Source organism: Acipenser ruthenus, chromosome 8 (assembly GCF_902713425.1).
Source record: "Acipenser ruthenus chromosome 8, fAciRut3.2 maternal haplotype, whole genome shotgun sequence".
Classification (NCBI taxonomy): Eukaryota; Metazoa; Chordata; class Actinopteri; order Acipenseriformes; family Acipenseridae; genus Acipenser; species Acipenser ruthenus.
In genome coordinates, this window is record NC_081196.1 from 41,627,980 (window position 1) to 41,654,067 (window position 26,088).

General features: G+C 36.9%; 1 protein-coding gene across 2 annotated transcripts in view; it reads left to right on the top strand.

The window, feature by feature from the left end:
• The first annotated feature begins 673 nt into the window (after nt 1-673).
• LOC117406806 (anosmin-1-like) overlaps nt 674-26,088 on the top strand; it is a 73,952-nt gene continuing 48,537 nt past the window's right edge. Inside the window, exons 1-2 of one of the 2 annotated variants that reach the window (XM_034011126.3) lie at nt 674-947; nt 12,531-12,578. In XM_034011126.3, the coding sequence (XP_033867017.3) occupies nt 756-947; nt 12,531-12,578 (240 nt within the window). In that variant the 5' untranslated portion in view covers nt 674-755. The remainder of the gene's footprint in view (nt 948-12,530; nt 12,579-26,088) is intronic. The other variant, XM_059029014.1, reaches the window with a different exon arrangement.

Consider the following 26,088-nt stretch of genomic DNA (forward strand, 5'->3'; position numbering starts at 1 on the left):
GTGGAATTTATATATATATATATATATATATATATATATATATATATATATATATATATATATATATATATATATATATATATATATATATAACATTACATTAGAAGACTCTCCTGGTTATTTGTACATGTTTATTACACATAAACATGTGTATTTCACAGTAATTTTAAGTGGCAAATGCCAAACATATATAGGTGAAATATACCACATATCTAAAATTATAGCCTATTACAGAAATATTTATTTTAATTTACATTTTTTGAGGCAGTGTACATCTTACCAAATCTAGTTCTTAACAAAAGTGGTTTGTTATACTATTTCAATATAACAAAGACCACCTGCAGTTTCTGCAGATGTCACCTTAACAGTTTTACACGATCAAATAAAGTCTCTACACTGTTTTTTTTTCTTCTTTTTTTAGTTATTATATTTTGTATCAGGGACATTTTCGTCTTTAACTTCAGAGTGGTGGTCATTATTGTCCTCAGTCGTGCAGTTATAAACCCTATTTTAGTGAGAGCATTGAACACAGTCCTGCTTCAGAATGTTGGATGTATTTTAAAGCTCGTGTGACCAGCTTGCAGTAAAACCGCTTGCCTGAACTGCCACTCATCCTCGCCCTCTCCAATGGGGCGCCACATGCCGCTATATGACTCCTCCCCTGTGGATTATTGAAGTTTCTTTAGTTTCTCCAGCAGGGACACACGCAGTTTAGCTTGATCAGTGTATAGAGATAAAGGCACCTCGGTCACACAATGTTTGTAAGGAATCCCAGTTTGTATCTGACCCTATTTCTGTGGATTACAGCCTCCTGGAGCTGGGCTGATGCCGGTGGTTGGAAGCAGGATGAGTCTTTCTTCACTGGCAGTATTTACAGGGCAAGATGCACATCCCGATGCCTGAGCCTGCACATCACTCGCATCTCTGCTTTTTTCAAACATTTTCAGGTAGATGAACTAGTAATATTTTACATTTCAGTGTGACGGGTTTTCATTTTTTTTCAGTTGCCACTGCATTTATCTTATTGAACCTGAGATGTGCAGATTAGTAATGTTTCTTTGACAACGTTCAATGCTAATAGAATTAATTTATGTAATTGTTCATCCTGTTCATTATCAATTGCGATGATTAAAGATACGTCACCTACACAACATTCACATAGAAAAGTGGCAGCATGCTCTTCCATTGTAGATAATCCAAGTGTCACTCATGACGAAAAGTCCACGAGAAAGAGTCGAATTGGCTAAACAGTGGTGTAAGGAACATATAAAGTTGGCTATTGCACTAATACCTATACTAAAAAATAATTTCTGTTGAAAAAGCGTATTAAGATAAGTCGTCTGGCGATGTTATTTTTGTAACACTGCATTGAAGAACTGTCCAACGGTTTAGAGAAATAGAAACACGTTTTTTTATTAACACATGTTCGATGTTCTGTTAATTAATTATGAATATACTGTATTAATATATCCATGTTATATCGGGTTTTATGAAGAATTGTATTTGGTAGCCTATTCCACCGTAAGGATGTGATACACAATGAGATCAAAACTTGATCCAAGAGTTCTGATGTTCCTTGCAACACTTGTTGATTTTAATGGGGCCCGGCTGTGGATCTGTGCATCTGTTTTTACATTTTGTTAAATTGTAAACGAAAGTAACATTATTTATACATGAGATCAACAATTAATAATAAAATTATATATGTCTTTTAAGATATTGTCACCTAATGGTTACACACTTAAATATATAGTTGGAATCATTTGATTTTAATAGGAAGTTGGCAGTCTTCTGTCGGGTTATTATTGATTAATTGTTTTTTTTTCTTATATTTGGGTGTGTTTTGTCATTCTGGATTTCTCCGGGTTTATCGGTGAATACAAATCAGTTATACAATTCAAGATTCAATGCACTAGTTATGCCACTTAAGTTAATCATTTTGTATTTTGAAAAAATACATTTCGTTATGTCTGCAGCTGATTTCCAAATTTGAACCCCCCTCTGCTAGATATGAACACAAATACATACAGGGTTCAGCGAGTTGTGGTTTATTTGAACGCTGTTGGCACTCTTTTTTTGATGAGATTAAAATATCAGAAGGACTGTTGTGGTGAGCCATATCGCTTTAATTCGGGTAACAACATGTAATTTGCCCGAGGTTAGATCAACATTTCACGGTGCGCTACAGGCTATTAAGAACCTTTCGTGATACACATATTTAATTATAATAAATTATGGAGAATATAGCCTAAGTTATAATATGTTATTTGCACTAAAGTGTGTTTATATGTTATTATATAGGTCTACTTCTTTTATAGATGGGATGCTCAATAACCTAGACGTATAAAATTACAATTCAATAATTCAATCACAATTGGTTTATAATGTTAATAAATTAAACATTTGATTTTATTTCTTTAAATGATTACAGGACGTAGAACGGCTTACTGTGCAAAAAAAAAGTTAGATATATTTGAAAAACCTTGAATGTCGGACTTTTAAATAGTCAAACACATTTTGAGTTCACTGGTATTTACTAGACCCTCTGAGAATCCCTTTAAATGGCCGTGCTCGGGAGTAAAATATTTGCAAAGAAATTGCATTTTCTAATCCCGTTCCTGATGTTGTGTCAGTTGTTTTGCATACTTCAGTGGACACAGTGTTCGCTCTCGGGAGTTCTGTGAAAGGTAGCAATAGATCTTTGTTACTTCCTCTGTCTGGCTATACATTCTTGGGCGACTTTTTCTACAAATAAATTCTTTTAGGTTTACTGCGCTCAGAATAAGGCAGTTACACTCTCTCTCACACACACAAATCTAACCGTAACCTACCACATTAATGACGGGCACAGATTGCATGTACTGTAGTGTGCTCATGTTTAATTAGCAAATAGAAGTTGTTAAAAGCACAATGTACTGTAGCCTCTTGACATTTTTGTGGTTGACAAAAATCAAACCCGACCACAGAGTGCTTTTCACTAGTTTAATAGGGTAAGGAAAAATGCTGCAATGACAAGCTGGGCTGAATACATTGTTATTATAACTTTATATTACAGTCAGATCACATATTACAAACTGACTTTAGAAATATATCAGTAATGGGGTTGTGAGAGGTACAGAGTGCAGTGCAATATAGTGTGATATTTAATTAGCACAAATTTGGATATAAAGCCACCTGTCATGTCAGCACAGTGATATGTGTCAGCAGTTATGTTTTTTTATAATGATAATAAAAAGCCTGGGTACAGAAGAGCTTTCAGATTTTCTGATTAAATAATTTGTTGGCCTTCGAGCACATGGCCTTGGGCCTGTAGAGATGTTATGTAAACGATTTAATTCTGCTTAATTTTTGAGAAAAAATGGGAGTGGGAAAGTCAGACCAGATATGCAAGCCATTAATTCAGTCAAGTTTACAGATCATTAAATCTTTTCAACAGTTTTAGGGACTGTGTATTGGTATATTCAAAGTTTTCAAAGTTCTGTTTAACCTAAAAGAATGTTTTATGAACACTTATAATGACTGACCTGAAAGTTCTGTGGAATGCGTACAAGGCAAGAATTAGGTTAACATAAGGTACACCCCAGTGTCGTTCACTTCAAGAGCAGCCCTGAATTGTAAGAAGTTGCGATGCTAGCTGTTGTATCATGAGTCCTGTTTGGAGTCCTCACATTAAGCTGTTCAAGTCTCGTAAAACAGGAGGGAACCAGAGGAGAGGGGTCATCAGCTACACCAATACAACCATCTTCGTTAGACAAGGATGATGTGCCTGCCACCTGCCCTTGACTTTTTTTTGTTTTGTTTTACAGTTTACATGTAATCCAGAATAGCCTGTGGTGTTATGAATGAGCCACCATACTGCCAATTGGATCTCATAAACATGAAATACCAAATAAGATTAGTAAACGCATCATTAAATTAAGTCTTAATACAATGTACTGTATATAAGATTAGGTTTGCCTAGATCTTAAAAAGCTTAACATTACGTGATGTTTAGAATAGGTTTAATACATACATATTTTTACGGTAGAGTCTTGTAAATAAATATAACCAATCAGCCCTATGTCTTTATACTGTTATTTGGCATGCATGAACAACTTCTGAACCACACCCAAGTATTGATGACAATCTATCTTGTGTAACACCCACCGCAATGTTCTCTTCGATACAGCGTTCTCACTGCCTGCATTCAGTAGTTTGCTTTGTTTCTTTATTGATTGACACCTTTTATTTATTTATTTATTTATTTATTTATTTAATTTATTTATTTTTATAAATTTAGTAGTTGCCAATTAGTTTTTTTGTTGTTGGTGTTTTCTGCCCAATTTAATAGCGTCCAATTATTTTTGTTTAGCTCAGCTCACCGCTACCATCCCCGCACTGACTTTGGAGTGGCAAAGACGAGCACACACTGTCCTCCGAAACGTGTGCTGTCAGCCGACTGCTTTTTTTTCACACTGCAGACTCCTCATGCAGCCACCCAGAGCTACAGCGTCGGAGGACAACGCAGCTTACAGGCAAAGCCTGCAGTCGCCCAGCCAGACTACAGGGGTCGCTGGTGCACGGTGAGCCGAGAACACCCTGGCCGACCTAACCTTCCCCCCCCCCACCGGGTGGCACTCGGCCAATTGTGCACTGCCCCCCGGGAGCTCCCGTCCTCGGTCGGCAAAGTAATAGCCTGGACTCAAACCGACGACGTCCAGACTATGGGGAACATCTTGCACTCTACGCGAGTGCTTTTATTTCATGTGCCACTCGGGAGCCCTGTGATTGACACCTTTTAGGTTTGAGAATCCTCTTTCCTTCAGCCACCAGTCTCTTATGACTATGCACATGCCAATCTGTAGTTGTCTTCCAGGACATCTTGCATTCCTTAAAGATGTGTGACACTTTGGTCTTTGGGACCTTGAGTTCCCAGTTGAAGTTTCAGTTTGTGTTGCCCTTTTTCAAAATGTGATGAATCATTTATAAAAGTTTACTGTGATATATACCTGTTCTGGGTGTTATGTGCTGCAAAGTTATTCCTGGCACATGCCACATAACATAACATTGCCACTCGTGGTGCTTGATAACGGTCTAATAAAAGAGAATGAGAACCACTTCATAAAACACTGGCCAGCCCACTAGCTCAGAATTGTTTTAATATTATTATTTTCTGTTTGCACTAAAAAAGAAAAACTGAAATCAATGTAAAATGTTATTTGTATGACTGGGATGCCTTAGCACTTCCCCAAACCCCCCACCCATCGATAAGAACTCTTACCGGTTGCTGGGTTACAGTTAATCCTAATGGCTTGATTTACATGTATAAAATCCTTGTGGTATAAATAGGATGGCTGATTGCAGGCTATTACATATGATATTTATGTAATTTTGTTTCTTCATCGTTGGCATACTCCAACGCCATGCTTTGTGTGTCGTAGGATATTTGCACTGATGTCATTTTGTAAATGAATATCACAACTAATAGGCTGGAACGATCTATCCTATACTTATGAAATTCTAACTTTTATTTCCTGAAAGTTCAATTGATGTAGCCTTAACATCTTGGCTTCATGGTGTTAATATTCCAAGGACCATGTTACTACTTTGATAAGGCAATCGTTACTAGTATCTCCCAAGCAAAATGTTGCATCATTAACTCTCACATTTGTTGTATGTATTGTAAGCCTGTATTTGTTTCTGGTAGACGCATAGTACCGTATGTGCACCATTAAAAGAGCACCACATGTTTTGTACTTGCATGGCCACCTACACATGTACATATGAGGCACAGGTGATTTGTACCGATGTGCATGCAACTGGATTAGAATTTCCATAAATAAGCTGATTTCCAGATGTGTTACTGTTGGTGTAATTGACCATAGCCATATTGCAAAAAAAGCCCATCTGCAGCATGTGAAGTTTACAGCAACTTCATGTATTTATATAGCATAATTACACAAGTAATGGGGAGCTTATCTGAAAATAAGCAACATGTATGCTACATAGATTTATGTGTACATTCTAATGGAGAAACTCATTATGCCTACACAGGCTAATTTACCCTTTAGAACCTGTAAGAGGCTGATGACAGACATTTTAACTACTGACAGTGACTTGACAGCTTTAAATTAAGCCCTCTTAGTAAAAATCTCAGGCACTTCCCCTAAAACAGTCTATGGCCATTCTCTCCCATCAGTAAAGAGAGCCAGATCTTGATAGAATTTCCACACTGCAGCAGGCGCTAAGTCTGTACTAGTCATTTACTGGAAAAAAAAAATAGACTTGAAAGCACTTTACATGAAATATGTACACATTTAAATTATATATACATATTATGAGAATATATTTCTTCCAAATGGATTTAGAATAGGTAAACCTCACCACAGGGAGTAAAACAGAAGATTACAATTGTTATTTTATGTTTTCAAAACAGTGCTAAAAAAGAAATCCTTCACATTAGTTTCTTTTCCACATTAGCTGATGCTGATGGAAAAATAATCTTAAATTATTTCTTAAACATTTTGTTTTGCAGAGTGATGGAAGCATGCCATTACTCATATCCCTGCTGTAGCTACTGGAGCACTTTACCTTGCCTAATTAGTATGGTGAAAAGCAGTACTGTTCCTAAATCTGTAGAGAAAGTGTTACTTTTAATATAGAAATATTTATACATTACAAATGTTAGACAAAGGAACACCACACATTTCAGGCTGGTAATGTGTTTGTGTTGTTTGATTTAAAGCCATGAAACTTAACATAGTAAATGAAGCTATATATATATATATATATATATATATTTAATGCCTATATTATCTGAATAAATATCTTTCATAAGAAGGTGGTATTTTTCAGCTGCAAGGAAAGAAAAACATTTACTATATGTGGAAAATTGTTTTTTTCACTGGATTCCTTTTTCTATGTTTTCTTTTCGATATAAAAAGCTTATTAGAACAAAAATGAACAGACTTTTCACTCGGTTAGACTCGGTTCCACCTGACAAAATGTATTTATATCACGATGGACTTCTCACTAAATCAAGCCCTTTCTATATACTTGCTACACCTCTGGTGAACTAGCGTTCTGCATTGACAAATGTTTTGGAGGCTCCTTGATGTGATGGTGACTCTTGTCTTTTTATAGCACATCTTCATTAAACAGTTGTCACTGGGATCCCTTCAAGCAGAAGCCTGTGCATTTTACTTGTGTTTAATTATGTACCTCAAAGACCAGCAGTGTCTTCCACTCCGCCGACAGTCGCCCCGCTCTCATATTCTTTCTTCTTTTGTTGCTCTTTTATACATTATTGTGAACTCTGCTTTGACAGCTGATTAACTACAGTGTTACACTGAAAGGAACTGCATTCTCCTATCAAGCCATTGTCTGACCAATTGCATCAACAGTGGACAATCGTACAGTAACATCACTGTAGAGTGAATCATTCTTTAATTAGAGGAATCACAGTTTTAAATAACTCTCCTTCATTTTTGGTTTATTGCAGTGTGCTGAAATGTATATGGAATGTGATCTTTACTTTAGGAATCAGGACCTGACCTATAATTATCCTCTATATCTGAATGACACTGCAGGGTCAGCTTGCAACAGCTGATGTAACATCCCATTCAGTCCTCCTGTTCCAGTGTCACTGTAATGGATCAAAATTAGGCAAGGCACAGCCGTTATCTGCCGCCACCAAACCCACACACAGACAGAGTCAGACTATTCTTTCATACATTTTTTGTCTCAAATGTTGAAAATATTTTTTAGGTGTGTACAGAATTGAATGCCAAGTAAATTGGAAGGTGTTCCTTGCTCCTTCTTTTTCAAAGTTATATTTTTATTATTGGTTTAGTTTGATTTACAAAAAATAACAATTAGGCACAGATACAAAGGTTAAGCAAGTCTGAGTAACAAGTACATAAATAAAAAAAAAATAAAAAAAAAATTGAGGCAGTGGTTTAAGTAATCTGTTGACCTGAGTTCCAAAGATCCAGTATAGGACAGACTGGAGTGGCCTTTATAATTTTTTTCTATTTGCTTCCACATTTGGTGTTCTTCATTATATGCATCAGATAAATTACAAGACATTTTTCCAGCATTAGCATCTCCAAATGTGAGCGAAGCCATTTGTCCTCACTAATTTTGTCAATGTCCTTCCAGTTGATGGCAATGAGACATTTCGCAGTCATTCATCCCACTGATATTAATTGTTTCTGAGATTTGTCCCTTGGGTTGCCACTAAAATAGTTCAAAAGATATCTTTGGGTCCAGCAGTATTACACTTCCAATAATTCTAGACAAAGAATCAACTACCAGAGACCAGTATCTCACCAGTTTTGGACAAGTCCATATCATGTGTATAAATATACCAATCTCTTGGTTGGTTCCTTGCTCCTTCAAGTTGGAATAACTATCATGTTGAAAAAGTCATTCCTGCAACTGTTTTAACTCTTGTAACCGACCTGTGGTCTCCTAGGACTCTTGAAAGGAAATGGTCTATCCTAAATAAAATAAAGTAAATTAATTCATTTTAGGGTTTATAATAATATGCTTCGACTACTAAAGCAGGATTCTGACATTTGATGCACCACAAAACAAAGATCCAGACATCTAAGGGTGCTCAGTGTCTGTTAATGTACTGGCAAATAGCATGACAAACACAGAACAATAGGATTCCATTTATATGTAATAACATTGGTTAGTTACTACATGTATAGATGCTAGTTATTTGAGCTGCTTTTACTGAATGAAAGCAAAGAGGTAATGCATATTGGTTAACCAGAGCCTTTTATTTTGTATTCAAAAGAAACCTGGCAGTGGAATACCTAAGTATTCTGCTATCAGTTCCTGCACTAAAGAATATGTTCAAAGGCATTTTTTTTTGTGCATCTCGTAGCTGGAAAGATTTACGTCATCCTTTTGAAATCCGTATTTTTCATTCAGGTAAAGATAGATTGTCCCACTGTTATGTTCAATTTTGGTGTCTCATTTGATGTTTTCATTTCTTTGTGCAGTCTATTTTATCAGTTGTTGATGTTCAAGTTTGTTTACATTCCACAAAGATACAGTAGTTTTAGCTGTACATACAGCCTACCCCATTTGAAGCTGAACTGGCTAGCAATTTGCAGCAATCGTGTATTTTTTTATTTATTTATTTCTTAGCAGACGCCCTTATCCAGGGCAACTTACAATTGTTACAAGATATCACATTATTTTTTACATACAATTAAAAAAAAAAAAATATATATATATATATTTTTAACACATTATTTTTACATACAATTACCCATTTATACAGTTGGGTTTTTACTGGAGCAATCTAGGTAAAGTACCTTGCTCAAGGGTACAGCAGCAGTGTCCCCCACAACCCTCCGGTCAAGAGTCCAGAGCCCTAACCACTACGCCACACTGCTGACCGCATACTGTAAGTTAATTTGTTGTGTATACGACGGTTCTAATTTAAATCACAAAAATGAATCTCGTACTCTGGAACTAGTATTAAACATAAAAAGCATGGTTGTTTGAATTTTTTACTTTAGAATTGTTCTGTATGTTCTATATTGTACATGGGATGTGATCTATACACATGGTAAGATGTACTGGAATTTTGGGGAATTGGTAACTGTGATTGGTTGATTTCTTATATGTAATTAATAACAGCTGAAGATGCAACACAGAGCTTAAATAAGGTGCTAGTAAGTCATGCTTTTGTTAGAACGATAACATTTGATAACATTTTACAGGAAACACCACCCACAGAGCTTACATGTGCTTACACTATAAAGCATACTATTTTAGAACATCATGGGCCGCTTAGAATGTGACAAAACATAACATATGTCTTCACTTTGATGGCAGAGTGAAATATACACTACCCTTCATATGGCACCTAGAAGGGGAAGTGTATTCTTTACTAGTACTGTAAAACATACACTGCTCCATCTCTGACTATAAATAACCAGTAATTAATACATTTAAATATGAAACTTTTTGATTTGTATGAATGTGTATCTGAATAGCCTAGTATTTCTCCATGAACGGATACCTGATCCGAATAAGCAGGTTGCTGTAACTTCACAACACTTGGCAAGAGTATAATCAAAATGAAGTCATTAGCCCTTTTAAAGATGTTGGACTTGAAAGAGAAAGTTTCTCTTTTCTCAGGACTCTGAGTTCTGTTTTAAATCTGTTTCAGATTTACTGGAACTTTACTTCTGCTAGTATACTATAAATGAGAAATCATTCCTTTTTATTTATTTTTGTTTGTGATCCCTGATTTTATAATTATGAAAAGCAACACTTGGTCACAGCGAAGCCATACCTTGTAAAGCTGAAGTTTCTACACAAATTAAAAAATGGTCTCAAATAAACCGTAGAAAACGCAGCATATAAAGTGTATTACACAGACCTTTTATAGCATACATTTACAAGTAAAAATAATATGCACAGAACAAAACATTAGATAGCTGAACAGAACTAACTTGCACTTATTATTCTGAGTTCCGCCCCTCTCCTGCTTCTGCACAGCTGGACTCACTGGAGGCAAGGCAGACTGGCCCGCTTCGTCTCGCCGCAGAAACTTCTGCTGTCGATCAGTGTATTGTGCACAATACTCAAGTGTTTTCCTCTTGCGCCCCATTTTCAAAACAAACTAGTAACTGTCACTGTAATAGCAAAAGCTTACTCAAACTTAAACACGCTAATATCAAAGTAGGCGCTTTGAATGACAGGCGCTGTAGCTGGCAAATGAAAGTTCACAGTCGGTCTTGATGACTGAAAGTTATTTTAAGCGAATGAGAGCATTCTAGCGCTGCTTCAGCCAGCGAGATCTGTCGGAACAGGATGAAATGACTGACCATGAAACTGCACTAGCTTATTAAGGGACCACTGAGTTGACCGACAGCCCTAGCCATTCGGAGCGGAACGGAGACGGGATAGACAGCAAGCATAACAGACTAGAGATGATTTCTAAATTATTATTTTTGGTAAGAAAAAATATAAATTTATTTCAGTCACTCATATTTTTGGGGAATTCGACGTTTAACGAGCTTTATCGAAAAGTATGATCTTTATTGGGTGGTTGACCTCCTGTGGAATATTGATTTGAGTAGCACCAGAGAACTGCAAAATAATGTGGGTCATAAAATAATGTGGGTCATAAAGTGGCTCCGACTCAAACCAAATTGCTTTCATGCATAAGTGTGGGTCCCAGCAGGGACACTTAACTACTGATGAGAATATGATTGCACTGGCTTCTGAGCTTTCCTCCACTGTGATGATGAAAAATGTTGCCCTCAGAGGGACTGGAGACACGAAGCCTGCTCATGTAGCTGAACTGGGTACAAGGAATTCATTCGAAAAGCATTAACAAGCGGATAAATGCATTGCAAGTTCAGTCGTTAACTAAATGTTGCTGAATAGAAATACCCTTGATATTTAAATTAAAGATCTCTGCTAGTGTTTCACATAGAGGATATGTCATGTTTCTAGGTGGGCAATGCGGCACCATCATATTTTAGTGTTTGTCCTTCTCAAAAATCACCCACACAACTCTTTTAAGGACCAAAACTACGCTACCGTCTAGCAAAGAGCCCTCTGATTTCACTGCTGATGGGGTTTAGATTCTCAGTCATTCAGATTATAAAAATAGGCCCCAATAGACTCCAATCAATGATTGCCATGTATTATTGTCTTGCTGTTTATTTATGTATATAATTTACTGTATATGTAACACTGTTTTGTATCCATTGCATACACCTGTGGTTGTGTTTTAATTTTCTAAAACAAAAAGCAAGTCCCAAGTAAGGCCCAAGTAACTTTTGTAGGAAAATCTTCCACTTTCTCATTTTATAATGAGCATAAAGAGTCACATCATTGGCAAGTAATATATACAATATGCAGATTTTCTGTGCGATTCATAGTAACCTTGGCCAAAGAGTGTAATTAGAAATGTAAAAAACTGAGATGAATGCTAACCCCCCGATTTAAAAGGTAAATGTTGCTTTTGTTTTTGAAGGTAGTCATACAATGTATAACGCGCATACAGTCAGGGGAGAGCAGGTTCATGTCCTGTCTGTGAGAAGTCGCCGGTCCTGGCTGAGGACTTAGAAAGGAGCGTCACTGTAGCGGGTTAGGGAGGCAAAACTGGCAGGGACTGTTTCTTAGTACAGCAGACCCTACCATCCAGGTGCCTAGTGAGCTCAGGTGGACACCTGCAGGGCTGGACCTTGTCCTCCAGAGGCCAGTAGCTCACTGACGTCCGCTCTCGAGTTCCTGGGTGTAAAAGAGAAAGCTGGCTTGGTTGTGGGATCGGAGGAAGCCCACTGAACCTTCAGTTCTCCTGTGTTGGGAATTGCTGCTGAGGGGAAAAGTAATTGGACATTCTAAATCGGGGAGAAAATTGGGGGTACAATAATTGGGCACTGAAGTTAATGTTCACCGTTACATATGTTCCAACAGTTCTATATCACAGTACTTTATGAACTTCTTTTGAGAATGCATACATGTCTCTAATTTGTCACTCATTTGTTGTCCAATATGTTTCTTTTCAGAATAACGGGTCCTTGGTTTGGTGTCAGAATCATAAGCAGTGCTCCAAGGTAAAGTAGAGACCATCTTAATTAGTTTACAGTCTATTCGTGTTACATTCCTTTCAACAGAATGTTAACATTATAGAGATTTTGGAGTGTGGAAGTTACAGACCTGCTCTGTGTGGTATGGAATACAGCACCTTTTTCCAAAAAGTGAGAACCCATGTATCAGTAACTGTTTTTTTTTAATCCACACTTTCAAGATTTTTTTATTAAATGTTCCATTAGTATTTGGTGTTATTTAATTTTTTTTTTTTTTTTTTTTTTGCTTCAATGTTCCAGCTGTTTGGTAGTGATGTAAACCTTAATGTAAACTTGCTATGGGACTCAGTACATAAATCTTTAAGGTGTTGGAGAACATACAATCTTTTTTCACAGTGTGCCTTTGTTTCTAAACAAATGTCCATCTCAGCCCGTGTTTTTGATGAAACGGAGATCATAACAATAGTTCACAGACTTGGCAATGCGATGGCCAGATGGGTTTCTATAGACATTCCTAGTTTCGGTGTAGGAAAATTTACTGATTTAATGACCAAAGACACATAAATACAAATGACAGTGTCTTACACATTACATAAATATCAAACTTTCAGAATTATTTTAAATCTTTGTAAATCACTTGATACACACACCAGTGATGAAGGTGCACAACTAAGGTTGTCTACAGTAGTACTATTTGATATAATTTAGCACCAGTGTCAGTGCAGCTGATAAAAAAAAAAAAAAAAAAAAAAAGAAACCTAGCCCAATGCTTGCTGTAACCCAATGGATAGAGAATTCAAAGTATCTATATAGTACTGATGACTTTTGCTTCAAGAAGTCTGTTTAAATTATGTGTATCCCACACCAGCACCTGTGGAGCATCGATGTGCGTTTCGGCTGTGTGAATAGGGTTCATTTCAGACATTTTTTCTTAAAGCAAGAGCAGTGTCTCTGCAACCAACCAACCAGCTTTCCTGCCTCATATCTAGCTTGTAGACAGAACCTATTGTCCTCTTTCATTAGGACAAGTGACTCGGACAGCCTTTTTTGATTGTGTGTTCACCTAATTAGTTTAACTTGGTTCAGAACTTTCTTATATTACCTAGTGCAACACAGTGATGGGTTGTTTATCTTGTGAATGAAAATGTACTATTTGGAACAGGCTTCTCTTCTCAAAGCTTGGTGGAGGGCATGTTATCTTCCACTACTGACACAAAAAACACAGGATCACACTCCATGGTGTCAATGTATTAGACTGAATGCATAAGACTGTTTGTTTTAAGGTACAGACAAGAATGCAATAACATGTCAAAACTGTAATGATTTAAAGTGGTATGTGCTTCTTTGAATTTACTGGTATTCATGAGAATATGAATTAAATGTTGCCATTTCAGGATTACAGTTTTACCTTCTATTTTATAATTACCTGTTTAAGTAGATTGCCGCCTTGAAACGTGTTTGCACAAACTAGTCCTGATATGTTTGTGTCAGCATTTATGTTTTAACCCAATCTTTAAATGTTTTAACCATTTATTTTAGAATTTGAGATGAAAAACATATAATTTAGAGTAATTTCTCAATTTAAGGTAAAGTTATTTTAATTAAAAAAGAACTAGAAAAACTCAGTAGTAATACAAATTAGGCACTGCATTTCCCAAATCTGCAAACAATTAGAAAGCAATATATTTTATTGTAGATCATCTAAGAACCATTACTTGTACATTTTTCATTACTATGTCAAAAGTATTCAGTTTAATTACATATAATTGCTTGAGTCAGAGTGGCATTTACTTGAATGAAGTAAGGAAGTGGGGAAATTGATTTTGATTTCTGATTTTTCTGTAATTGGTAGATAATGAAGATATATATATACAGGTATATTGACTGTACAAGTCATATGTGCAGTCTTGGATACAGACACACCTGTTAAACAAGTGCCTGGTACAGTATTTTCTGTAAGCCTATATGGGTTTCCCTAATGATACAGTCTCCTCTCATCTCTTGAATTTGTGGTTGCTGTTGAGTTCAGTTCTGGACAGCTGTTGACAGGTCTTCTTAACTCTTCTACAGTTGTTGACAGGCCTTCTACAGAGACTTTTCTTTTGCATCATAAGCATATGGTAGTCTGATAGGGCTAGTTTTGGGTGGTAAGGGGGGGTGATGTTGCCAACTTTTGAGATGTGTGGCCATCAACACAAGATACTGACAGCTAAAGGGGTACTATGACACACACACACACACACATCAAACCACAAGTCTATCGTGAATGAAATGCCTTCAGTTGCTGTCATTCTGGGAACATATTAACACTCTTGCTATATTTGCTATATTTTACTTACCAGTACCTTCTTTATTGTGTTTCTCTATATCTTTTAATTGAGTGTTTAAAGCTATGGATGATATTGGATGCCAAAAGAGAGAAAACAAACTCAATTGCAGCAGTGGATATTTGTGTCAATTCCATTTTTCAAAACATCTGCTTTGTTCCAAGAGTAACACATAGTTTGTTTACCATTGAATGAGTGATGATGAAGAGAATCCTGGTTATATCCGTTTGCTAATAACAAACTTGAGTTTGCATTTCCTTGAAAGGTGAAAAGGACTATAAATTACCAGCAAAACTAAAGTAGTAACATAAATGACTGTTTACTTTGGAGGCAATAGTCCAAGATTAGTGGTAATTTAGTTTTGTGAAAACCGCCAAAAAATGCCCCACCTGAATTGTATCATGATCTGCAATTATGACATGGATTGAATCTAATACTATCCTTTTTGAATAGAGAATAACTTAATATTGCCTGAGAAAGCATAAATTCTGCATTTTTATGTTTTTAAAAAGTGGAAATCAGACCCTATCCCTATCTAGATTGCTGTTTTCTGAAGGTTTTTAGTGTTTGCTTCTCATAGGAATTATGCAAGATGTATATGTAGCCTTCATTTCAACATGTTCTCCTTTAACACTAATGACTGTGGGGGTTTATAGTAGTTGTTTCATGTTTAATATGGTCTTTCCAAAGCCCTATCCTGGTTAAGCAGAAGGGTACATTTACATCCCATTACAGGGATACATTTCATTTTGACCGCTGGGGAAACTGAAGAGCTTCTGAGTTGTCTCAACCATTTAATATCCTTTTTAAAATTGTTTAGGGAATCGCTTTAAACAGACACTGTATCTGTGTAACCAAATTAGTTAACAGGACAGATGTTTGCAGATTAGATACTTCTTATGATTCTCAGGGGACTCATCTTTCACCTTTGACCTGCAGAGAGTAAAGGGCAACGCTCACTTACGACTCACCTCCCGAAATCATCTCTTGTCCTTGCTAAGTGCAGACACTTTTCAGAGGGCAAATGTGTCTGAGGTACAGCAGATTAAAATTGCATTATTATTTCGAGGGAAGCCTTAATACAATAATGTAAATCAAATTTGATATGATTTATTTCAGTAGGTATATCAAAAGATCAAATCATATTCATGGATGGATGGATTCCAAAGTCTTTGATTTTCTGAAGGTTTAAAGCACTATACTGCATGTTACCAAGGCCTCTCTTACCAGGCGTCCTCGATTTTATATTAGGATTACAGGCACAGCTGGGTATATGATGCTTATCTGAATGTAATACTTCTTACATTGTAGTTGTATAAAAGAAATGCACTTCAGCACATTGGACTGTTTTTTTTTCATTGTGGAATTTGTATTTATTTTTTTCATAATGGGGTATTTTCTGGTTGACGTGTCCATGCATAGCACAATTTTCATAATTGTCAGAAGTGTGCAAATTCATAATTGTAGAAATGCATCAAATTATCTATGGTGAAATTTTGCCTGCTGTGACACGTTAACAGATATGTATTGTCAACAGTTTTTGAAAACATGTTTTCCTGGAGTCAAAATCAGATGCCACATATTGTTAAAAAGGAAGCTGCTCTTTATAGTCAGTTTTAAGTAGGTTTAGATGCAGGTAGGTGAAGGGATTTGTTGGGGGTTATTTAGTGGCTTAAATTTGGTATATCTTAGCTTCCTGTTTTTGCCATTACTATTAAATTATACTAGACTTTATAAGAACGGGCTTCAGGTGGTCAAAATAATTGACTCTTGTGAAAACAATCAAAACTCACTTTATTGTTTCTCTCTGATATGGTACACAATAATGGTAATACAGAAGAGTATAAATCATTAAGATCCTTGTTGCTTAAAATCATATTGCTTTGGGTGGTTCACTCCACCAGTTAAACCACAGACTTCAATTGAGTATTATTCAGCTTGCACTTTGTACTTTCTTTCTAGGGCCATGCCTGTCTGTGTATTTTTAAATGAGTAACATTTTTGAGTGGCGTTTTTTTTTTTTTTAAGAGTCAACTGGAATAAGCTTTCACTTATAGGAAGTAAACCTCAAAACAGATTCTTATAAATGACAGAGAAATAAGGGGTAAGCAGCAACACATGTTCAGTCGCGTTAGTGATTGGTTGATTTGGGTTTTTAAATTATTGTTGACTAGACTAACATTCATTGGCAATGTATTTATGAGCTGGTAGTAAACTTCAATCAGTCTGAAGTCAATATATTGTACTATTTAGTTAAACCAACTGTTGGACCTAATTTACTGCAGTGTTTACAGTGGCACTCTTTAAAGACACTTTTTCTAAACAAATGGGAACAAATGACAGCAATCACCTCAATTTAAACTAGTATTTCTAATGGGTCCCTAGGCCTACAGTGTCGGTGTGTAAATTGTTCCACAGACAGTGATTAGGTACTTGGATTTGAAGAGCGGGTGAGTGTGTAAGTTAAGGTAAACAAGTTTACAAAAGTGGTAGCCAACAAAAACACGACCATTTCAGATGCATACTTGACTGTTGATAGGATAATGGACTTGTCCTTCTCCCTCCTCATGATAATGCAGGTGGAAAAATGAGTTAATGATTTAAACAAAGCTTTTCTGCACCCTTCCATCTGTCAGTGATTGTGAAAATCAAAGCTTCCAGCTTTAATTTGTGACTCCAGCAACCTAAGTCATACTTAAAACAGTGTCCAAAGCAAGGCCTGTTCACAGCGTTGATATTGTTATGATAATCTGCACTGGTGCCCTCATGCTGGGACCTGAAAGAAAGGGCATTATGGAGCATTTGGTGGATCATTAGCATGCAATAACAGAGAAATTCCCACCCTTTCAGAAGAAATGCAGTGAGTCCATGCATGTGCAGCTTTGTCCCAGTTAACGTTTTTTTTTTTTTTCATCCCCATTTTTCTGCACTTCAAATGCAATCACTGGAAGAAAAAAAGTAGCAAAGCACACCAAAGGTTCTAAAACCTTAGGACCAGCTCTTTATCTTAACAAAGCGTGACCAGGTTTGGAAGGACCTGAAAGCAAACGCAAATATCACAAAAATATTTATTTGCCATTCCCTGAATCTGGCATGAGATCAGCACACAATTCCAAATCCAAATGGCATCATTGTAGACACAGAATAAGTAGTATCCAAACATTTTTGTTAACTACATTTGTTAACCAGGTTAAATATCTGGTATTATTTCCAAATCCACAGTCTCAATGAGAAATGGAATTCCAAGGACAGTAACATTTGGAATTGCATATATTGTATAGTCGTGTGTGTGTTTTAGAGAAATGTAGAGGAAAGAACCTTGCTCTTGGTCACCCCTTTATTTAAAGCCCTCCTTTCACAGTTTTATTTCCTTTTATTGATCTACCAACCCCCCTGCAGTTACCTTGCTGGGCTCTTCTACTTAGTAAGGGGGGTTGATGCTTCACCCAGTCCTCAGTCATTAAGTTATTTGTAACATCTGCTCAATCACATCACCCAGAAGGACAAAAGTGCTTTGGAGAGGGCTGAGTCCCAAGGGCCACATTTCTTTGCATTATGTTTATCAAATTGCTGTGTGATATATTTGTTGATCAATATTAAGACAGGGGTTGTGGGTGGAAGTCATCCAGTAAGTTTGTTTGCATCATGGACTCCATAGTAATATTGTTAGTCTTTTTTCAATCTTGGTATGATTCATGCTGCAGTTTAAACCGCCACAGATTGTGATGGAGAGAGACAGTGTACAATCAACCTACTTTTATTTAACTCTTTGAAAGGCGAACATATTTGTCACTTTCTTTCACAATTTCATATGCAATCATGCAGTCAGCTTCTAACCTGCATGTGCCTCCCAAATATGGGTTTATTCTGTGCTGTTGCAGCACACTCCTACAGTACGTTGCAGAGTCTGTTGGCCTTGCTACAAGGGAAATGACCCTTCTTCTTTAAATTGACCGCAGTTGTACTCAAAGCCAAGATTTACCCTCAAAGCAGTTATAAAATGGAAGTGAATGACATAAAAATGATTAAAGAATCACAATCATCTGGTCAGTTTTTTATTAAAGAAATGAATCAAGAACTTAGTATTAAAGAAAAGAGAACACATATTTCATTTGGTAGGTTTAGAGCAGCAATATGCTTCCCAGCCCTCTTTTTTAGTGAATTCCCTCATTGTGACCAGTTGCATATCAAGGCAAGCTCACCATACCTTTTGTCATTTTCTTTCAATTTTGAGACAATCTTGGGATCTTCCTCTAAGACATTTTTACACTGTAAACCCTTTGGTGACCTTAATAGAGGGATTCCCACTGTATTACAGTTTTATACTGTCATTTGTTTCTTTTGAATGTCTGAAAATGCAAATAAAATACAGATCTTTTCAATTATTTAAATACAGCTGCCATTTAAGTTAGATAAAAACTGTACACCTTAATACAAAAGCAAGTTTCTGTTTCTATGTAAAAAATAAAAAATTGGGTGCTCATTTAGCTGGACTTCACATCAGAGCTACAAAAGCCTGCTTCTGGGTGGTGGGAGCGCTGATGTGTGGTTTGGTCAGGCCCAGCAGGAAAGGCCAGATCAAGTTACGGTTGTTAATTTTCACTTGGTCTCGGACTGCACCACTGACTGATATCTGTAGCGGTCATTATTCACACACTGTGTGGTGGGTATGGCTACAAAACTGGGAGAGCTTTCTAAAGGGCTCTGGGAGCAGTGGCTGGAGACAAAGACAGCTGGCAAATAAAACTGTTTCTTGCGTTCACTTCAGAGGACACAGGAACTTTGCACAATCAATCCTAAAAGAAAGAAGAAAAAAGGCAGCGATTTAGTTATTTGGAGGCACATGGTCCTATCACTGCCTTAGTGAAAGTAGTAAATAAGTTTATCCTCATATTAGAGCTGGTTAAACAATCGTGTAATCAGTCATTAACTATACGTGCATTATACATAGGGCTTCTGATTTTTGGGTTTAACCAATAAAAGATGATAAAAAAAATGAATCGGTATATATCCCGTACACACCAGTAAAAAAACAAAACAAACAAAAAAAAAACATTCCCAGTGGAGTTGAGTAATGTCCCTCTTTCTGACTTGTATCTCGTATTGATTTGTTTTGAATACTTTAAACCCACCCCAACTACAGAGTGGCAACAAATTCCTATATTTCTATTGGAGGATTGTAACACGCTTGCGAGATTTAAAACAAGATGTTCTTGCTCGTGAGATTTAAAGCTATATTACAGTACGATAGTGTATTTACGCGCTTGTGGAATTTAAAACAGAATTGCAAATTGTGCCGAAATGTAAAAAAAACACACACAGTGATTCTAAATGTGTCTATAAAGACAGTATAATACTACAGGATTTTCTGAATTCCTTAACATATGGAGTGAGGTTTACCCATTCTGCTTTAAAAAGTACAGCAGAAAAGTCAGCTGTACCATGCTTTTTCCATGCTTACTTTGGTAAAAGAAATAGCTAGTTAATTCTGTTTATGCATTTCTCTCTGATGAAGTGAAGGACTTAATAAAAGGAAATATGTGTTCGTCAAGAGAAGGACCCTGTTGAGGTGTATCTATCAATATAAAGTGATGCTGTAGTTAACACTACTCACATTCTAACAAACCCCACAACTGACCATTATCACAAACTCTTTTTAGGCACGTTTCAGACACTGCAGACTAATTCAGTCTCTGTGGGGGGGAAAAAAACAATACTCCAGTGAGAAGCTTGTCAAGGTGTCAAACCTGTGATGTCTGTTGCAGTACCCTGAGGAACAAATCAACAGTCCTGTTTGTCACTGTCCTTTTCACAGTATGCAGGTTCTGCACTGGCCACATGACTAGTAAACAGTCAGACAAATGTTTACATTGTTTGAAGACTGTTGTGGGTTATACCTCAATGCAATACGAAGTGTGTGTTCTGGCCCCTTGTGACTTGATATACAAAACTGAGATTTATGTACAGGATCCACCAAATGTGCCATTTGGTGTCCTGCTAAAATAATAGTGACCTCTAGCTCCTTTACAAGAGAATACTCCAGAAACTGGTTAACTTCCAGCTGATTTAAAATAAACCATAAAGGAACAATGATGTGTGTTTGCGAGGCATGTGTAGTTTTTTTTCTTTGCATCAAGGAAGACAAACACATTTCCTTGCAATCTTTCAATGTGGACAAGCTGGTTAGATTCAGTTCTTCAAGTTGGGTGAGCTTTTTCAATGAAAAAATCAATAAATACATAAATACATGTAACGTCACTAGAAATGCAAAGAATAAATACATAAATGTCAAACAGGCAAGGATGTACTGTACAATAATATCCCTACTATCAAGGCTCATCATGCACTCGTGTACCCAAGCAGAGCTGAAATGTTTTAACAGGGTAGATTGAAGACTCCAGGAAAGGGGGACTTTTGTAAGGCTTACAGGTTGAAATGTTTAGGGCTCGATTTATGAAGCCTAATGCACACTTGCTCCTTGAAGTAAAAGTTCCTGAGCTCTGAGTTGACGTTATGCATAGTGAATTGCATGTTGACAAATATTGAATCTTATTTAGATTGTATTATTTTGGGATGGAATGGTCAACAAGGGTTTACAGGATAAAACATTCAATGGTCAATCAGTAATTCATATGCATGCCATTTGTAAAATATAATCTTTTTCTGGGGGGTGGGGGGGCTTGGGTGCTCTTTATTCATTGTTATCCACTGTAATTGAGTACTGTACAGTGTGAAAATCAATGTACAATTTGAAAAGAATGACTGTAAATACCAAATAAACTTTAATTAATATAGCGTATAGAAGTTTAAACACAGAAGATTTACAACCTCAGAAATGAACCCAATTGTCTTGAAGAGTGTCATTGCATTTTAAATGTCCCCAAAGTAAACAGGACTGCATGTAAACCATATTATAATGTTTTTACTGGTTTATTTTTGAAATGCACATATTTTTGCTCACTGTTTTTGAGTCCTTCGTGTGACTTCTTAAGTGTGATAAAACAAATCCAAGAGCTCTGATGATAGTTCAGGAACTGAAAAATACAAATCCTTCCACAGGCTAAAATGGCTCCAGGAAATTACAACTACTGTAACATGTGAAAGCAATATCCAGACACAGCCATAAAGCCAACTCCCACTTGAGTGAGCATCGAGGAACCTCTTCCTTTCGGTTTCTACTTTTGATTTACAAGAGAGGCACAGTGGGAATCAGTATGTGCAGGAGGAAGTTAATGGCCTGTAATCTGTAGTTACTGCATCTTGACTGTCTGCATTGTTTTACTGAATACCTTAATGAGCAAATATAATTGTAGACTCACACAAAATAAAATAAAAAAAAATCATGAGGTATGAGGATCAAACATATTTCCTGTTTGGATAACATTTTACAGGTCATCAGACCTCATGTAGGTGATCACTTGCCACATGCAGTATTTAAAATTTAAATGTTTGAAGGAAAAAAAACAACACATTATTTATGAAAAATGTAATGTTTCATACTTTTATTTATTAAAAATGTAATGTTTTGTGGGGTGTGGGGGTAGGATTATGATGTTAGACATTAGCAGAAGTGGGCAGCTCTGGTTTTGTTACAACCATGTTCTTTTGTAATTGTTTAACTGAACTATTTTAATCAAATGCAGTAAATTGTTTTATCATACCTGTTAACCTCGGCATAGAAGGGCCCTTCATGACCACAGTCACTCACTCCTGTTTTAGGGTGAGGTGATGTCTTTTGAATCCACCACCCTGTCGCCCTCCTCATCCACCAAGAACCTCGGCGTCACCCTTGACCCCTCCCTCTCCTACTCTCAGCACATCTCTACTCTGGGCCGCTCCTGTCGCTTTTTCCTCAGCAACATACTACTCCACACAGCTCCTAGTTCAGGCCCTGGTACTATCCCGCCTTGACTACTGCAACTCCTTCCTGGCTGGCCTCCCTGCCTCTGCTATCCGTCCTCTCCAGCTCATCCAAAACTCTGCTGCTCACCTTGTTTTTTCCCTTCCTTGTTTCTCCTTCGCTACACTGCTTCTTCACTCTGCACTGGCTCCCTGTTGCTGCTCGCATCCAATTCAAAACTCTTGTACTCGCCTATCGCTGTCTTGATCTTACTACTCCCTCCTATCTCCAGACTATAACTTCTCCCTACACTCCCTCTTGCCCCCTCCATTCCTCCACCACGGGCAGATTAACTGTACCCACCCCCTCCGCTCCCCTGATTCCAGAACCGTTCCTTCTCCATCCTTGCCCCTCAGTGGTGGAATGACCTACCCACAGATATCAGGACTGCTCAGTCCCTGACTACCTTCCAGCACCTCCTCAAGACATACCTGTTGAGACAACATCACTACAGGTTTATATGGCACCCAATTGTACCAGTACTTGCATCAGCTTGTACTTGCACTGTACTTGTATTCTACTACTGCTCTTAATTATATAACTATTTCATGTATCTTATACTTGATTTTAATCTTATAGGTATCTGTGTTCACTTTTTTTTTTTTTTTCAACTGCTCTTATTTGAAATCATACTCATCCATTTATACTTATTTACTATGTGTTCTAACTGGACTTTACTCGCATAAGCAAATATTTTTACTATAAGTTAACTGCTTTAAAATGTAATTATTTACTGCATTCTTTATTTTGCTCATTTGATTTATGTGCTACTGACTTTATTGTATTTTATAACTGCTGTTATCTGTAATGTGATATTCCTTTAATGTGATATTTTATAATATGATACTTTAATGTGATATTTTGTAACAACTGTAAGTCGCCCTGGATAAGGGTGTCTGTTAAGTAAATAAATAATAATATTAATAATAATAACAAATGTGATTGTGAACCAACGTCCTGTCTGCTTTGTACATATTAAAGATCCCATAGAAACAAGACGTTAATGTAGTCAAAATATTCAGACAGTGCAAATCAGTAAAATTAAAAAATGTTCTCAACAGTTCTGAAGTTATTTGAGCTTTGTGTTAGGATTTCTTTATATACCACCCTGTAGGCAATCTTTTGAAGTACTATTATACCATCACAGTGTGACATAACTAACCATGGCATATACATGAATAATGCTCTTGGATCTACCTCTTCCCGTATAGACTACTCAAAAAATACCCAGAGAGAAAAACTGGCTAATGATGAAATAGAGGTGATAATACTATGTGACATAGAAATAGAATTGGGGGTTATTATGGACATTGCTGCACATTCCTGGCCATTTCACAGGAGGAGGTTTGGGAAGTGCATCTAAAGTAGGACAGTGTTAGACCACCTCTGAGGGTAATAATGCTACCCTAACAGTGTTGTGTTATGCATTGCCACAGATTCTGACCCTGTCGGTGAGATGAGGTTAAAAGCTGCACTGCTTTTTCATAGTGGTTAAGACCCACACTTGGGGTTTGCGTAGTCGTAATTCTCACCTAGCCTTCTCCCTGCTGTACTTATTGAATAGTTGTAGATTTATGGTTTTGATTTCAGTTTGATGGACAACTTTTTACTCGATCCAAACTTGTCAAAGCACTGGTTATTGCAGAAGCCGCAAGACATTACTGACCTTCGTTTTCATGTGATCCTGATTGTGCCATTCCAGGTCATTTTAAAAATTCCATTTCATATTTTAATATCCATCACTGAACACATAAACAGTAACGTACTTGAATACAATGCTGATTTTAAAACAAGGTGTTTGAAATATTAAGACAGCTTCTATTTCCCATGATGTCTGCTTTGGGGCAGCAGCTACAACTCAGAGGATTCAATTCTTATCATTAAACCACGTTTTATAGCAGGTATAAACCCACCCAGGGGTGACAAGGGATTATGCAGACAGATGAGTTTCCCAGGAACCTTATTTAAAGTGCAGGGAAGCCTCTTATCAGTAATGCAGCATGAGAGAATGACGAATGCAGTGTTAAAGGCCACCTGAAAAATAAATACAACTGGTCAGGGTCTGTTACAGCAAGGACTCAGGTGTTGAATCAGTCCAGAGGTCGAAAGAGACACAGACATGTTTCTAGGAATACACATACTGGCTTTAGTAAGATTAGGCACATATCTTGTATTCCATAATAGTTGGCAACTCCCTACATACATTCTTGTGAGGCCTAAGGCTTTAACTTTCTCCTGTTACTTTAGGACTGTATACTTACAGCATAGACATTCTTGTGTGTCTCTCCTATACTGTTTACTGGTTCTGTTCCAGACAACTGAGGTGAGCATGTTTGAGTGAGTGACAGCTTATTCTATCAATTCAGTTCCACTTTGATATTAATGTAAGGGTGCTGTCTGGTCCATCTAGTGGCTTTCATGCCCAGGTTGAACTTTTTATCTACTTATCCATCGCTCTGCCTTTTTTACTCTGCAGCCCACGCTGTGAGATATTGAGCTTGTACACTTTGTGTGAGCACTTTCACCAAGAACCTTTTATATGCAACCTTTTATGTATCTTTTGAAATTGAAATCGTGATGACTCGCATGCCCCAGGATGTGTTTTGATGTCAAAACAGATTAAAGCATTGGATTACTATCATTAATTCAGTGCAGGCAAAACTCATGGCTATTGTGTAGAGATATGTAATATCTGACCATCATGATGGAAAAATTACAAACTTACAATGAATACATGTTTCTTAAGAAACTGTCTCTAATTCTTTTTCTTTCAGTTTCACAATGGTTTTTAGATCAAGTCAAACCTATGCCTGTTTGGCATTCTTGCAGGAATAAAGTCATGTTTTTGCCTCATAAATTAAGCAACTATCCCAAACGTAAGGGGTATTCATAATTAATAGGTCTGCCCCTGTCTATCCTGGGGAGATATCCCTCAGAGTCTCATTGTTGTCTGTTCTTCAAATTGCATTTAAATAAGTAATTGAAGGGAAAAAAAAAACTTCAATAGGAAATGATTTAGCGTACCTGAGCCTCATAAACAAATTATACAATTTGCCTTGACGAATCACACATGCTGCGGGTGGGTATGAAACGTTTTTCCTTTTGTTCTTATACCACTGGTTAATAGGTCTGTTTAAGGTTCAATTGACTGCTCTATGAGGATATAGGACAGTGGAATAAGCCATCGTTTGATGAGCCTTTCTGGCAGGGTTGTGCTGCAATGTGTGGCGTCAAAACAAATCAGTGAGTAGCAGCAACTCACACTTGATGTTTGTTGACCTGAGCTCTTGGTGACCTTACTTTTGCTATC